The following is a 17054-nucleotide window of genomic DNA, read 5'->3' as shown; positions in this document are numbered from 1 at the left end:
TAAACATGAAAGAGGAGTGCTGAAGAAGGAACAGGTCCCCTCTTCACCCACAGACACACAAAACCGACTCAACGTGTCCACTCCATCCACCCCCCTGTATAAAACACACCTTTGATTGCACGTCCTACGAGCTTTATCTCATTTCATCTCTCTTGCACTTACCCAGCAGTGTGCTCCACTGTCCTGAAGGTGACTCTACAGTGCAGTGCAGCTCCTCTGCTACCCTTGTACTATGCTCACACTGTGCAGGCAGGCTCTGCAGGGCTCTGTGTTTTGAAGGAGGGCAGTCGAGAACACAAACATGCTGCAACACATGCTGCTGACGCTCCCGCTCCTCCTCTCCTGTACTTCCTTCTCCTCCTCTCCACAGCCCTGTCCTCTTTATAGAGTAACTGCCGCTCCCCCTTTAAATTTCCATGAGCCTCCTCTGTTTCTTCCAGTGTGTGTATGTGTGTGTGGTCTCTAGAAACACTACACTACCAAACCTGCGGCTGCTGAGACTGACTAACTTGACTTGCGCTGGCCTCGTGGAAGTGCTGAGCATTCTCCTCCCCCTCTACTGTAAACTCTTTCCACTCAGCTCTCCTTCTGTCTCCTCCTCCTCCTAGTCTAAGAACTTTCTCCCTCTTTTCTTTTCTTTCCTTCCCTATTCACCTCCTCCCCCTTTCTCTTGCTGCTGTGTCTTGTGGTTGGTTGCATTGACAGTGCCTCTGCAGGTGAATGCTGGGAATTGGGCCAAGAGTCAGGCCTGCAGTGACCCCCAAAGAGAGGATCAGGTTACGCTCTAGGAAGCTGTGGTTACATGTAAACGTGGGCATGTATGCCCTTTAGAGCCACAGCTAACCCCGCTGTCAATCCAAGGAATGTCAATTCTGGATAAGAAACTTAACAACAGCTCCATAAGAAGCTGTCTCACGGATAAACTATTCCACGGAAGACAAAACAAGAATTTAATAAAAACTCAATCAACAGAGTCATTTTTAAATTCTGACTGACATAAGACTAGAGTTTAATAATAATGAAAATATAAAAATAACAACTAAGAAGAATCTGATTTGGCCTGATTTTATAAAACAAAAATGACAAATTGTGCTGTAATGTTATTTTGCGTATAGCCACATTTCTTATGAAAAGGAGAATTATGAAACCACGCCTCAAATTATCGTGAGCAAATTTAAATTTTATATCAAATCTTTAAAATGACAAATGCTCTGATATTCTTGCTTTTCTTGTTTTCCTTTTCTCTGTCTTTTTCATCTAATATTACACTCTATTGAAAACATGTTAAATAATGTTTATATGCATAAACGTTGCACATCATACAATAATAGTTGAGTAGTTTAAAAAAAAAACTTATGAATGTGCGCCACAATTTCTTCCTGCATTGACCGCAGCTTCCGGCTTTAAATATGACCTTTCGGTAAGGTTCAAGTGCGTCATCACAACATGATTAAACATACTGATATGACAGTTCACTGTTTTTAAAGGTCTTACCATGAAAAAAAAACAACTTTCATACCTGTCACATGGCATGAATGGGTTATGGTGACTTGATCATGATGAAAGTTGCTACGAACAGTTTGACTGGTAATACCCCCCCCCAAAAAAAACAAAAAAACACAGCCATCCGTACCTGTGAGCACTACAAATATCGCACCCACACACAGGCTAATATTATCACAGTCGCAGTCACACGTACACACACACATTGTACCTGCACGGAGTCATTTTGACTTTCCTTAGGTGGCAACAGAACAACATTTTCTGCAGCGCCCTCTTCTGGCTGTAACGAGGGAATGAAATGGTTCACAAAGAGATTTTTAAAGGAAAAACTTTACATTAGATAGAAGCAGTTGCATGCAGAGTGCACTAAAAACAACTCGCCACTATTTTTTAAGGGGAGTAGCATGTTAAGCTCAGTCAGTCTGTGAGTACTTAGTGCTGGAGTCTATAGCTCATGAGTCAAATGTTTAAATTAATCCTATTAGGTTAATCCTGAATTCCACTTCTGAAGTCCTTCAGTCACATTTTAAATTCCTGTTTTTCTATGAGTGTCCTTTTTCTGGTATGTTTGTCTTTGTAATTAGAGGTGCACAACAGCAACATTGCAATAATGAGACACACAACGGCCTTCTAAACATCATAAAGGCATGAATTATTATTAGGGTGTGTAGCAATGGGCATAGATTAAGACACATGCTGTGAGTTATTAAATAACACATCTGATCCTTATCGTTATCGCAGCTTTACGAGGGTAAATCACAAAATGAGACAACCCATGTTATCTTATCTAAATGCTCATTAGACAAGCCCATTTAAAGCCCGTGTATTTTACCGAAGCAAAAAGTTAGTAATCATGCGACTGTGTGTTAGTTAAAAGAGCTCAAGGTGTGCATAGCAGCAAGTAGAGATCCTAGCTATCCAACGTCTGCAAGCTTGCCCTTACCAATGTCTCAGTCGTGCTGCTCTCGTTCCCCATGGCTTACCCAGCTGCAGGGCCACAACTGCCCAGAGCAACAGCCTCTCACATCAGCTGGCTGTAAGACACTAGCAACAGAGAGACCATCAGCGTACAGCTACCCCCCTGTGGTCAACAAGGAGACCTGGAGTCTGAACAGCCGTCCCTCAGTAGTCACAGACTCCTGCGTCACAGGATTAGAAGTCTTTGGTATGGGGTTAAACTTCCGTGGAGTGAGGGGGAATTGTAAGTGTGTGTTGTTTTAGAGATTAGGGACGTCTGATGCAAGAACCTTACACCAAGACCAAAGTGCAGGTTTCAAGTCTGCTGATGTGGCCTTAAATGCAGGAAAGCTGGATCTTCATTGGTAGAAGGACAGTTGAATTATTTTTTTAATTGTTCTAAAAATGAAATGTGTATTAGTCAGATTAATCTCCAGCTGCAGTAACTTTGTATAACATCATGTCTAAAAGACATCAAACAAACGGACTCCTAGCATCAGAGCATCCATGCATCAGCACATTGGAGGATACATCAGATGCAGAAATATTCTCTCACAATCATCTTCCTCTCTCGTGAGCATACTTTTGTGTTGTCTGTAATGCAGCTGAGCCGTGAATGTGTTCCAGGGAAAGGCCGTTCATGCATTCCTTGTATGACTGCAGGGACTGCATGGTAGCTCTGTGTTTAGACAGAAAGCACTGACCTGAATATGCAAGACTTTATAAATAGATATTTGCCCTGTTCACTGCTATTGAAGTTTATTACAGTCTTATGCACAATTTGTCACACAAACTAGATTTCCAAAAGAACACAGAGGCCGTATAGTCCATCCGTGCAGTCAAAGCATGGCCTGAAATCATTTTTTGTCTCACATTTTTACATTAAAACAAAAGACAAAATGGACATCCTATCCTCACATATTAAATCACACCTATTCTGTGCTGTGGCAGCTTATCGGCCCTGCTCGCCTGCTTGCTATTTGTGTGATTGGGGTGTAATTTCAGCCCCTATAGTGACACGTGTGCACTTTAAGTGGCAGCAGTGTTTCGGGGCTTTTTGGCAGCCCAGAAAGCACTGAGGGGAAATCATGTGATTAGGCTGTTGCCAGGTCTCTTCTCACCTCATCACGGCCTGAACATCACTCAACGTGAGTAATCTTTTAAGTTCACGGGTTTGGCTCAGTGCCATGAATGTCTTTGCTCAGATTAATATGAGTTTGTCCATCAGCAGGTAAACAAACCGCCAAACTAAACAACACAACACATAATTTCTCATAACTTTGCAAAGCATTGATGTGCATATAAAGCTGATACATTTGTGATTAAACCCATATTCACCATCATGCCATCAGTAACCGTAAACACTCACACTTAATTGAATACAGCCACACTAATCTCAGTACAGGTTTTAACAATGCCACCGTGCTTTCGTTCACTCTTCCATTTCCACATATTGACGATCCTCCACCTGAAGGACTTCTCTAAACAAAGAAAATAATCCAAAGTTTTAACACAGCTGCAACTCACCAACAAACTACTCACCACGCCAAACAAAAGTCTTTTTTCTGCTACAGTGTGTGCCCCCCAGCTTTGACAAACCCCTCCAACCTGTGTTTACTGTCAGACTCAAGGCCAGTGTTTCTGTCCTGTCTTCTGAGGAGCCCCGATTCCTCTGTTGCTATTTTTTGCACTGGACGCAGGACAGGGACAGGAGTTGGGACAGGATCAAGGGAGGGAGGGAGGGAGGGGAGGAGACCGAACTGGAGCTGGGGAAGCCATGTCTGCTCAGGGAGTCAGTGGGCCAATGGATTGTAAACAAAGACGCACGTTATGGAGAGGAGGACAGAGTGTCAGACCTCGCTTGTCACGTAAGAGGCTGCAGATGGCGTTAAAGTGTCCAAACCACCTGTAGCATCCTTTAATATCTACACCTTTACATCTACAGATCCCCTCGATTTCAGTCTGGTGGTCCTCTTTTAAGTCCCTGTAGATTTCCCTGTGACTGACATGTAAGGACAACACCAACACACAACACTCACACAGCAACCTGACAGATGGGAAGAATAACAAACAGGAGCCCAAGTTACAGATTTGACAACAGATAGGCTTTAAATGTTTTTTGGATCCTCTCATCTGCCATCTTCAAAGGCTATTTTCAGCCAAGCTCCCCAGTGTGTGCTGAGAGCATCATCTATAAATAACAGTACACGGATTGTTCACCACACACGTGTTATACATTTTGCTTATTTGTAGGCTGTGGACGAAATGAATCTGCATGTGTAAACAATCCCTTCTCTTGTCAGTCTGTCTCCCATCTTTCCTCCACTACGATCAGCCTCACACTCTCAAGCTTATACTCAGCTCCTCTTTTCCCTACTCCCTGATCTATCTCCGCAGCTCCTTTTTTACTGCTGACATCGCCCCTCCTCCAACACTTGAATGCACCTTCCCTCTCCCCGCTTTCTCCTCAGTAAAGACTCAGCACTTGACCAGTAAAACCTGCTACGTTTCTTCTCGCATGCTATCCCCTGCTCAGTCCCACAGACATGGATGCTACGCTGCAGCCAGTCTCTGACAGCCCCACAGTTTTCCACCTCTCCTCTGTTTACCTTGCCGTGTGGGATTCTGATGCAGCTCCCCATCTTGTATTCCATTTCCTCCTCTGGTGAAGTGACTCTGGCACTACACGGCTGGCAAAGCACCTTTCTGCAGAACTGCATCGTTGTCAGTCAGACTCAGCATTGCCAAAGCAGGCAGATCTCTGCAGGAGCTAGAGAGTGAGGGTGTGCACGCCTCTGTGTCTGTGTGAGTGTGTCCCTCAATGACTAATAAACGCTCTGCATTGCATTGCCCATGGTGTCCCTGTGACATATATTTTCAAGCCATTGTTATATAAAATCTACATTACGTAAGGAGTCCAACCTAAATCAAATCAGAGTGAAAAAAGGGAGCCACTCTTTCCAGTCTTAATGCAGCCTCGCTCTACATCAGTGCACGGAGAGAGCAGACTGAAGCACTGCTTTGGAGGGAAAAAAGCTCAGAGTGGGAGAGAGGAAGAGATGGGAGGCAGCGCGAAGCGTGCCTGTCTCTTTAAAAGAACCAAGATGTTGCTGGTACATCATCATGATGGGTATGTTTGATAGTATCAGTGCATTCAGCCAAATGAATTCGATCATACTGATATTCACTCAGCCAATATGGAATAACATAGAAACCCAATAAGAAAACAGAATAAAGAACTTTTATCTTTTAGCTGTTTATTGTTCAACTGAATCTTTTTGTTACATTTTTGTAGCATGGTAACAGGGACATATCTATACCTGATGAGTTTCTAACGCCTACAGAGAGGAGGTCAGTGGCTGCTCCCTGTTATGCTTCTGGAGGTATTTTGCAGGCATTTTTTGGGTCCCTTTTCTCCTTAGAAAAAGGCATAAAGGCAAATTATACAAAGTTGTTTTGAGATATCACCTTTATCCTATGATGAATCATTCTTCTCCTGAAGGGAGTGGTCTCTCGTAGAGATCCAAACTTGGAGGATCAATAGAAAAGCACTGTGTCTGGCCTGTTTTGGCCTGGGTTGTGTCTAATGTAGCATGACTTTCCACTGTAAGGAATCCAATTATACAAACAAGCAAAAAACAGACTGGTCTTGGAAGACACACTGAAGCCTAAATTGTTCCCGGTGCCAGGCCAGGGCTTTGAATGGCTGCTTGTGTGCGAGTATGTGTATAAATACACTGTGAAGTGATATAGAACCTCTAAGGTTAAAAAATATGTAAGGGTAGGTCGGCCAAAACATCAGTATGCATGGACTCAGCAGTCAAATATCACCAAGATAACATTTTGGCTCCTTAAAAATGAGCAACTCACAAAATTTCCAGTTTAGACAATCATGCATCATAAATACAGGCAGATAAATGATTCTGACATGGTCCAGGGATCAGACCAGCAGACCAGTGATCACGCTTCATAGTAGGTTTACATGAAGAAAACCACTGGAAAAAGAAACCTGATTGGCAGAAAGTCTTTCCCCTTCCCTTGATTTGCGCTAGACTTATGACTCCTATGTCATGGACAGCCTAATCTGTCATAGGAAATTATGGGATATGAACAAAATATCAAAAACAAACAATCCTTACTGCAAACTTTCTTGCACTGAGGATATACAGTTCTGTGAAAAATAAATTAGTCGCTAGTAGAACTGCTGTTAGCAGCAACTTAAAGCAATCATTGTCTATGTGACTTCATCAGTCTTTCACATTGTTATGGAACAACTTTAGCCCATTTGTCTTTATGCTGCTTCACTTTATTGAGGTTTGCAGGCACTTGCACTGCTTTTTTTAAAGTCTCACCACACCATTTCAGTCAGTTTGAGTTCTGGACTTTGACTCAATCATTGCAACACTTCCATTCTTTTCTTTTTCAGCCTTTCTGTTGCATACTTGCTGCTTGCTTGGGATCATTGTCCTGTTACATTACCCACTTTTGGTTAAATCTTAACTGTTGTACAGATGACCTCACACTGAAGTTCAAGGTCAACTGAGTAAATGCAAGGTACCCAAATCATGTGGCTGCTAACCAAGCCGAAATAAAAATCCTCCACCACCATGGTGAGTTAGCATGAGATGTTTGTGCTAATATCCTGTTTGATCATTGCCAGTCATGGTGCTGTGCATTATGGCCAAACATCTACCATGGTCTCATCTGTCCAAAGAACATTCTTCCAGATGTTTTGTAGTTTATTCAGAAGCAGCTTTGTAAATGTAAGCTGTGCCGCCGAGTTCTTTTATGAGAGAAGCCTTCTCCTGCAAACTGCAGCTTAAATATCTGAACCTTCATTTGTTCATTTCTACCAATGTGTTATGTCAAAGCTCAGATTATCAGAAGCATATTATGTTAAGGTTTTTGTGTAAAATTCAAGAGCTGCGATAAAATAATTTAAAAACCTTTTATTTCTGTTTTATTATTCAAACTTAAAAAGCAGTAAAAAATAAACAAATGTGCAATAGAACGATTATACATTTACCTCAACTGATAAAACTGTAACACTTCACTTGAATTTTATTATGTAAAACATTTAAGAACAATGTTTGAGTTTTCCAGTGGAGAAGGTGATGTGGTCTGTCAGTCATTCTGTGTGTTTGGAGGTCGAATAATTGAATCTCTGATTTCGAAGGCATCTATGAGCTCCTGAGAAGAACAAAGCAAATTTTACAATTAATATCACAGGCACAAAACAAATCTTGATTGTAGTAACTGTGCTTTTTATTAATGTGCACTTCAGGCCAAAACCTAACCTTCCATATCTTTGGGCTGATAGAGAGGATACACTGTTTACGGCTGGTGGAACCTCCGGCTTCCACCTCCCCCTCCTCTACAGGAGCTGAAACATGAAAACATTGTTTTATTTTATTTTTTACCTCAAGGTATTTTCTATGCCATCCCCCAGTCAGAACAGTACAAGTGTCAAATCATCTCACCTATACATGGCAATTTCTCCTCATCAAGATACATTCTTGCCAATCCATCCTGAAACACAAATGAAACTGTCATGCCTGCTTATGGTCACTAGGAGGCACTGGAGTTCACTTTAAATCTTTAGTAAAAGCCTTACTCTGATCAGAAAAGAAGTGTGGAAGATGTTCTCCACTGTCCGGGAAAAGGAGCTGGGGTCAATGACAAACTCGTAATATGATATTGGTGAGGTTGCTGTGATAGAAGGAGAGGGGGGAAAAAAAAGTAGACGTGAGCAGCTAATAGTTTACACAGCTATTTGATGTCTCTGAGGTCGACTTCAAACTCACGATCATCTTGGTAATAGCTCTTCAGGTACCCCAGAATCCTTTCCACTTCTTTTTCTGTCGCTTCTTGTTGCGACTCTTCCATTTTCTTCAGCTAAAAGACATTTAATGACACACTGAGTGGGATAGATCCACAAAATTAAAAAAATACATTTAAAAATCTGTCAATTTCATTTTTAAGAAATACAATTCGATAATAAAAAGTCAAGATATGTTCTGAAAGATGAAGATTCTGGAATCAAGCCATTTATTTATTTTAAACAAATGACCTCTGGAAAATAATACTTATTCAATGCATGCTCTCATACATACTACACAGGACAAGGACATGGGTTATTCAGGTGTATTCTCACTTATTAAAAATGCTCAGTGTGTTATATGCAAAAATCCATCCATCCATCTTTATTTAAAAAGGAATTTAAAACAACCATAGCTGACACAAAGTGCTGCAGAGTGGAGTCAAATAATGAAAATACATAAGATATAAATAAAAACCAATTAAAAAGGTCAGACAACTAAAAGAAAAACTCTCTGTCGCTGGAGCTGAGAGCCCAAAAAAAAAGACGCATTTTAAAAACGGACAGTGAAAGGGCCTCTCTAACATGTAAGGGAAAGTTATTCCATAATTTAAAGCAGCGACAGAAAAGGCCCTGTCCCCTCTAAGATTCCTCCTGGATCTCAGTACTTCCAGGAGCAGCTGGTCAGCTGACTTGAGAGACGGACAGGGCGTGTAGGGGTGAAGAAGCTCAGAGAGGTACGGTGGGGTAAGATTGTGAAAAGATTTTCAAATGAACATAAGAATTTTAAATTGAACTTTAAATATACAGGCAGCCAGTTAGTAAGGCCAGGAGAGGGGTTATATGCTCTGTTTTACAAGAATCACTGTCCAACTTCAAACCAAGATCAGTAATAATAGCTTTAAAATAAACTTCCAGCGGTTCCAAATCAACAGAAGAAGATTCACAGGGATCACTGGGTTCAAATACCAACAATGTGGTGGATAATGTGGTGAAACTTTGTGTATGTGTGGAAAATGGAAACAGGGACGGGTGGCTACTACATTTATCTTAAACTACATGTAGGTAACGGCAGCCATGGAAGTGTCATTTCAGTTACCTGAGTAGGCATTATCCTTTTGGCTTCTTTGCTGGGTGCTTTTCTTTGCCGTTCTATCCTTTGTTTCGGGGGAGGTGGTTCTGCATAGAACGAGCCCATCCTGCAAAGAACCAGAGGGATGGGAAACAAAAAAAAAAAAAAAAAAATCAGAAAATGTATCCACATAAAACCACTGTGTTGTTCCATCTTACGCCATAGTTTGACAATGCGCCTTCTGTTTAGAACTTTTGATATGTTAAATCCACAGGTGAGGTTGCGTTGATGACATTATGCTCACATTGTTTGAGAGTTGTCCACCATATTGGACATGACACCGCCACCAGGGAGTGACTGATTGGTGAGTGGTAGGTAGAATCAGCCATAAAGAGGGTGCCGCACCAAAATCATCCTTGTGATCATTTTAGTCCTGCAGATTGCTTTGTAGTTTCCATGGAAGACACCAACTTGTTTGCAAACACTCACCAACTAACTCCATCGTGGTAGTAAAAAAAAAAAAAAAAAAAAAAGACCACTCAGCGAGCTGCTGGCAACTGTCTGCAGACAAGCCATCCTGCATGCAATCTACAGGCAACTGGAGCAATCTGCTAGTGAAAAACAATTAAGAGGAGGATATTTGTGCAGAACGGCCGACCTCTTTGTGTCAGCAACCATTCACCAGCTGGTCAGGAAATACACATCTCTCTCCTTTACGACTGCTGGTTGCCAGGGGGTTGCTGACTGCATGACTGGGACCTTATTCACGTCACCGTACAGCATCAAATTCCCAAAATAGCAGACAAAATAACATCACATGACTGCAAAACCCTAAGCATGACTGAGCAAGCATTACCCTGCTGCTGTAAAATTTTGCCACATCATACCATCCATAATTTACCAGCATAAATTTTTATGTGATATAAAAGTGTCGCAACCTGATATGAGTGGCACGACAGTGTCATGCGTTTACCAGCAGACACAACAATGACACAATCCCAGACTGCTTAAACAACAGCCAAGAAATTCCAACACCACAAAATACTTTGTAAAATATGCAAGAAATCTCCTCCTCTTAAAGGTAGAAACAATAAACTTGTTTTGTTTAAGACAAAAGTACAAAGTTGAGTATACCCAGGCTATGACAGCAAACGACACAACCTGGCATCACTCGAGCACTTGTTAGGTGCACTCCATGTGACAGGAGGAGCAAACAGTGGATGAAAATGACTCAAGTCTTTACATATTCTTTGGCCAAGTATATTATCCCAGTATAAACTATAGCAAAGCCTGACCAAGGTACAACATCCCAACATGCCAACTTTATGAAGTGCTCAACATGTAACAATATTGTGAGTCTAATATCATCATCATCCCAGGAAGACGCTGGTCAAGTAATAAAGTGTTTTTTATACTACACATGAGCTTCCTCCGAAGGGTGGCTGGCCTCTCCCTTAGAGATAGGGTGAGAAGTTCGGCCATCCGGGAGGGGCTCAGAGTAGAGCCACTGCTCCTCCACATCGAAAGGAGCCAGTTGAGGTGGTTCGGGCATCTGACAAGGATGCCTCCTGGGCGCCTCCTGGGTGAGGTGTTCGGGCATGTCCCACCGGGAGGAGGCCCAGGGCAGACCCAGGACACGCTGGAGAGAATATATCTCGGCTGGCCTGGGAACGCCTTGGTGTTCCCCGGATAAGCTGGAGGAGGTGGCTGGGGAGAGGGAGGTCTGGGCTTCTCTGCTTAGGCTGCTGCCCCCGCGACCCGGCCTCGGATAAAGCGGATGAAGATGGATGGATGGATGGATGGATGTTGCTGGAGTTTCAAAACCAAGTTTTGAGGGTACATTGCCCACCCCTAGGTGTTATCTTGTGGCAAACAATGCAAAGTGGGTTTAGAAAACTGCTCGCAAATAAACAAGCAGACACATTAAAATGGTCAAACTGGAGTTAAAGCTTAACTGTAACCCAGTTGCACAAGTTGTCTTTCAAGTTGTCATATTTTGCTCCTGTTTGTCCACATTTACCAAGAATTGCACAACATGGTAGGGATGCAAAGTGCAAAGACGTGTCTAAGACTTGTTTTTTGTAGTTCTATCTCAGAATATTGTAGTTTCGTCACAGCAGCCCTCAGCCTTACATTACTAAGTAGCCTAGTGTAAGTGCAAACAGATACCCTTAGGACTGTGGTTGTCCTTTCCTAAATCTTTCTACTTTACATCCTTCCTGTGCTTAATAATTTCAAAGAAAAAGAATTAAGAGAAATGAAAAGTTTGTAGGAAAAGGCACAGGGCTGTTCAAGGATGCTTTGATTACTGGCAGCTAATCTGGAACCACTTATTCTACTTTTATGGACTGGCAGAAGACCACGTGTGCTTGTCCCAAGAAAGCTTCCGTCTTATTAATTTGCTTCTTCACAGAACATCAGTCTATTTTTAGTTGGCAGGCAAAAACCCTGGCACTGCGGTCCCAGCTAGTAAACAGACTTTCTAAATCACTCACATGTAGTGGAAAGAGGGGGCTGTCCTAAAGCAGCACTCTGCTCTCCTGGCCAATCGGTGCCAGGCATCCTGCGGCAGGTAGCCATTAGCAGTGGTCTGCTGCTCGTCTTCATCATCTTCTAGTCGGTTCAAACCCATGAACGACAACTGTAGAGAAACATAGACATCGCCACATGACCACTGCAGTATGTGATGCTTTGAAAGTTGTGTTTAAAAAAAGCACATTTTCCTACATTTATTAGCATTTGTGTCTGTATTATTCACTTAAATGAACAGGAAAAAAAAACTAGTACAAAGCTGCTATAGCTAACGCGTTATCATAAAGAAACATAGGGGCTGTGCCATATGACCAGAAACTCATATCCCGATATAAGACATTTCTCATCCCGATGATATATATGACAAAATAGTGCATTTTCTGTAAATTCTGTGAATCTCGGGCAACTCGACTTGTGTGAAGTGTTTTCAGCTGGAGTTGAGTGTTTGGACCAATGCATCAAACTACATATTTTTAGATGTAAGTTGTAACGGCTGCCATTTCCTTTGTATTCATTACATGCCGTGCTGCGGGTAAAAGCCTGTTCTAATGTTTGAGTCTAAGGTTTATTTTGAGCACCTGAGAGCTCTTTTTTTTGCTTCTCATCTGTAAACTCTCTCCATACTCTTTCTGCTGGTATTCTCTGTGCCTGCATCCACACGATGACCATCCAAACAACGAAAAAAATATTGCCATAAACAGTGTATTTTGTGACACCACGAAACAAATGATAGCGTATAATATGAAACGATAGATGTTTTCATTTTATCATCCGATATATTTCGTCATATCGCACAGCCCTATAGACACATATTTAACAATTCATGATTACTGGGGTTTGTGTCTGGTCATCAAAAGAGTCCACTAAACAAACTACTGTCAGCTTTGTTTTGCCCTCCTTGCCTTTTTTTAACCATACATAACTTAAGGTAAAAGAAAAGCATGTGCAGCTCGAGTTGCAAATCCAGACAGAAATACTGCAAGGTCTGTATGGACCACTCATGCAAGGTGACTGAAGGACAGACACGATACAGTAATCATACTCACGAGATGCTCAGCAAAAGCAGTGGGATCGAAAGCAGTTCCCTCGGAGAACAGCTGGCTGGCTTTCTCCTTCCCCAGGTCTGTAGCCACAACAAGGAGCTGTGCATCCAGGGCTGCTTCTCTCGCCTGTCGAACTGCCACCAAAACCCCCCCCAAAACTGTAAGGTCCAAATGATTGATCTGCTGGCCTGTTATTCATTTGCATGTATCAGACCTACCATCTTTAAAAAGTTTGTTTGCTTCCTCTAAAACCTCTGTTAGTTTGTTGTTTGATGGGCTCAGCATATCTTCCCTGTTCTCTGAAAAACAAAACAAGAAGAACAAACATTAAGGATTTGTTTGGAATACATACAAAACAACTTTGGCAATCCCCACTCACGTTGCACTGAGCTGATGAGGTCTCTGTATTTGCTCCTTATTTCTCTCCTCAGGCCCTGGTCATTGTCGTCGTCTTGCAGGTCGGCTGGGCCGATGTCACTGCCACCCTCGTCCCCGTCACTTTGCTGCTGGTCTGCTTTCCTTCGGCTCGCTGAGCCATTCTGCCGGGGAGCTTCCTCGTCACCACCGCCTTTGGATCTCTTCATCTTCACTCTCGCACTAGTTCGGCTGTGTTTTGTGAAAGGGAAGCAGGCTGACGGAAATCAAATAAACATAAACAAAGCGCGTTTCTATCGATGAACAGGGCTATTCATTACCTTCTAAAACAAGTCTTGGAGACAGGGTACAGAAACGGTCTGTTTACGGCTTCGGTTGTCAAGATGCTCGGTGTTTTATTAGTACATATATCTAACGTAGCCACACGGGTTTTCTCCCATTTTAGCCAAAGACACAAAAAAATCAAGATATAAATCCGCATATGCTAGTGCTTACACATGGTAAACCCAGCCCAAATATAATATAAAATGCAGATTAGCAAATCTTACCACACAGTTGCTTTTGGAAAACGACTACTATGTCATGTTAGCTCTAACAGGTCAGTTAACAAAACAGAACCCTCTCGTGCCTGCAAACGCGAACGCGGAAGTCCTGCACAGTTACATATCTCGCCTTACTCGTGTACATCTTTGGTGTTCAACGTTAGCCGACGTTAGCTAACAACAGCAATAGCCGCTTAGCTTAGCTCAACTGTTGGACGTTTGACTGCCACGGCCAAATAAAGTCTTGGTTAAAAGCAAATACACAGCCTGTTGTGAGTGTCACTAATCCACCCGTGCGCAGTTTTTATTATAATTGCTTCAACGTACCTGTGAGGCAAACGTACACAAGGCGCGCCAATTGGATGTCAGCGAAGTCGTCATGAACGAAGATAGTTTGGATTCCTTCTTCTTCTAAATTTTTTTGGCGGTTGGCAAACAACTGAAGGGTGCATTACCGCCACCAACTGGTATGGAGTGTGGACTGGAACGTCGCTTAAAAAAAAAACAACTCAAATCCTCCCAAACACCTCTTTACCCTCTTTTGAAAACTGGAATAAGACCTGATAACTTTTACTTCTAGAGTCCTTTTGCAGGAAATAAATAAGATCTAGTTTCATTTTTATCTTACTGAGGTTTTGGGTCAGTTATCTTCTCTCCACCTGCACTTCTGACAGTGTAAGATGACATGTTCTATCGTTTCCCCTTCTCCACAGTAGTCACATTTCCCTGTTTTATGTTTCCTTATCATGAATAGTGTAGTCCAGCATGTCCAAATCTTATTCTCGATATGACCACCTCCTCATTTTTCCTACCCTCCTTTGAATTTTGTACAAACACCGTCCCCTCCTTTCCTACTCCCACTGTTTCTGGTGTCTTTTTTTCATTTCTTGCCGTCCAATACTCTTTATCTCTGTCTGACAGAAGCTAATGCCCAGGTCAACTACCCCATGTTTTGTGGCTTCCTTCGCAGCTCTAGCTACCAATTCATTGGCTTTTACTCCATAGAAACACAACTTTAAGTCCCACCATGTGTATTATAGAAAGTGTGTGCTGAACCTCTGTTAGGATATCTGCTCTACGTTCTGAGTGGCCACACTGTAAACTGACCAATGACGAGCTTGAGTCTGAACAAATGGCTGTTTTTAACGGTCTCATGTCTTACCCATTGAACAGCTAACAGTATTGCTAGCATTTCTCCAGTGTATACTGACACTCCATCATTGATCCTTTTACCTATTTTGACCTTGAACTCTGGGACAACAAATGCTACACCAGTTTGACTGGCTGTATTCTTTGATGCATCTGTATATATTTAAACATAACTATAATGCTGGTCAATGTAAGCTTCTACTGTGTGTGAGTTTAAATTAAATGCCCCATCCCTATTCTTCTTTTCAAATAATGTGAAATCCCCGGTGGCATCAGAAAGTATCGATCGAGGCATTGCTGGTAACGCCAATCTTTGACTGATGTTGAACTGGTCCAATTTAAGTTCTATTGCTCTTCTACGACGGACGATCGTGGCTCAAGAGTTGGGAGTTCGCCTTGTAATTGGAAGGTTGCCGATTCGAGCCCCGGCTTGGACAGTCTCGGTCGTTGTGTCCTTGGGCAAGACACTTCACCCGTTGCCTACTGGTGGTGGTCAGAGGGCCCGGTGGCGCCAGTGTCCGGCAGCCTCACCTCTGTCAGTGCGCCCCAGGGTGGCTGTGGCTACAATGTAGCTTGCCATCACCAGTGTGTGAATGGGTGGATGACTGGATGTCATCCACCCAAAAAAAAAATATATATAGTAGTCTAAGGACCCCAAAGCAAAGCGCTTTGGGGTCCTTAGGGACAATATATATATTTTTTTTCACTGCCTTTCATTCTCTCTGAAAGGCAGTGAAAATAGGGCGAGTTTTAAAATAACGACGTTTGTGTATAATTTTTTTTTTTTTTTTTTACCATAGATTATTAATCCAAAGTCAACTTTTTTGTTTACTGTGAAACAACCAATCAATGCAGTTTCTTTAGTCAAATATGAAACTAACTTCAGCAGACTAGGCAGGAGCTCACCGGCAGATGGTGCGCTAATAATAGTGAACATATGCGTCTTAAGACGTCGCTGTCGGTATCCAGACGTGTGACTTGTGTACAATAAAGAAAATAAAGTATATTATTAGTTTTCGTTCTTTTTTTAAAAGTTCAATAGTTACTTAAAAAGTACAAGTTTTGCAGGCATAAAGCCTAACTTTTCCTCTTTCAGTGTGCCAAAACGACTCGAGAGACTGAGGCAAACATCATTTACATGCTGCTTTGACAAGCTGTTGAATCGTGGGAGCATATTTATAATTTTTCACATGTTGCTTCTACATTTATGCTTTGTTGTTGGTAAATAAATAAATACTTAAAGACATGGCATAATAAATATTGTTGGCGACTGTCAAGCCTTTGAGTCGCCGAGCAGCTGAATAGGGGAATAATGTTGACGCGCCCGCTGTTCAAAGTTCCAGGTTAAAAACTCCTTCATTTGTTATCAAATCCTTAAAATCTATAGAAAAACAGTGATCAAAACATTCTAGGCTTGAGCGGTTAGCAAAAGTCGACTTCCCCCATCACCCACTCATTCACAAAAATTCCCTCGGGCCGTGAACAGGTGATATAGCAATCACTACTACTATTACCGACACCACGTGACCCAAAGCTATGCCTATCCACAACATATATAATGACTTTTTTAGTTGAGTTGCTTGTGTATAACACAGGCTTTATTTTAATGGCCTCAGATCACTTCAATCGAACTATCATAGAGGTGGAGCTGCTGTTGAAACTCCATAAAACAACACACCAACATGGTTCACACAGATGACAGTGGCATCAAAATGGGATTTTACTATCTGTGATGTCCTGTCCTCTTATTGTTTATGCGAACTATTATTATTTCTTTCACTTCATAATCCAGACAACAACCGTGAACAGTTGGGGAAACTCTACCTCCACAGTTTTTGGGCTCTTCCTCACATTGTTTCGCCAACAGCTATGAATTCCCAGTCTACTGTTCAATATGTTGGAAAATAGCACCACTATTTCTGCAAGATCATTCAGACGTCTCAAGTCTTCAATTCAATTCAATTCATTTCAATTTTATTTATACAGCGCCAAATCACAACACCAGTTGCCTCAAGGTGCTTTAAATTACAAAAAAAATATGATTTCAATTCAAAATGTCACAA

General features: G+C 42.0%; 2 protein-coding genes across 3 annotated transcripts in view; both read right to left on the bottom strand.

The window, feature by feature from the left end:
* The window catches only part of tacc2 (transforming, acidic coiled-coil containing protein 2), a 47234-nt gene extending 44740 nt beyond the window's left edge, over window positions 1-2494 (bottom strand). For both annotated transcript variants that reach the window (XM_031732053.2, XM_031732058.2), the window contains exons 1-2: window positions 2447-2494; window positions 1715-1783 (exon numbers count right to left, since the gene is read on the bottom strand). In XM_031732053.2, coding sequence (XP_031587913.1) covers window positions 1715-1783; window positions 2447-2479 — 102 coding nt within the window. In that variant the 5' untranslated portion in view covers window positions 2480-2494. The remainder of the gene's footprint in view (window positions 1-1714; window positions 1784-2446) is intronic.
* A 5001-nt stretch (window positions 2495-7495) lies between these two features.
* nsmce4a (NSE4 homolog A, SMC5-SMC6 complex component) lies at window positions 7496-13984 on the bottom strand. Its single transcript, XM_039621349.1, has 12 exons — window positions 13978-13984; window positions 13621-13634; window positions 13305-13531; window positions 13144-13224; window positions 12929-13059; window positions 11846-11991; window positions 9378-9477; window positions 8265-8355; window positions 8075-8169; window positions 7941-7989; window positions 7758-7843; window positions 7496-7650 (listed from the first exon to the last, which is right to left on the bottom strand). The coding sequence occupies exons 3-12, from the start codon at window positions 13507-13509 to the stop codon at window positions 7585-7587; spliced, it is 1050 nt and encodes a 349-aa protein (XP_039477283.1). The 5' UTR covers window positions 13510-13531; window positions 13621-13634; window positions 13978-13984; the 3' UTR covers window positions 7496-7584.
* Window positions 13985-17054: the final 3070 nt, after the last annotated feature.

This window comes from Oreochromis aureus, linkage group 13, assembly GCF_013358895.1.
Source record: "Oreochromis aureus strain Israel breed Guangdong linkage group 13, ZZ_aureus, whole genome shotgun sequence".
Taxonomy (NCBI): Eukaryota; Metazoa; Chordata; class Actinopteri; order Cichliformes; family Cichlidae; genus Oreochromis; species Oreochromis aureus.
Note: the sequence above shows the minus strand (reverse complement) of the source record. Positions and strands in the feature narration are given on the sequence as shown.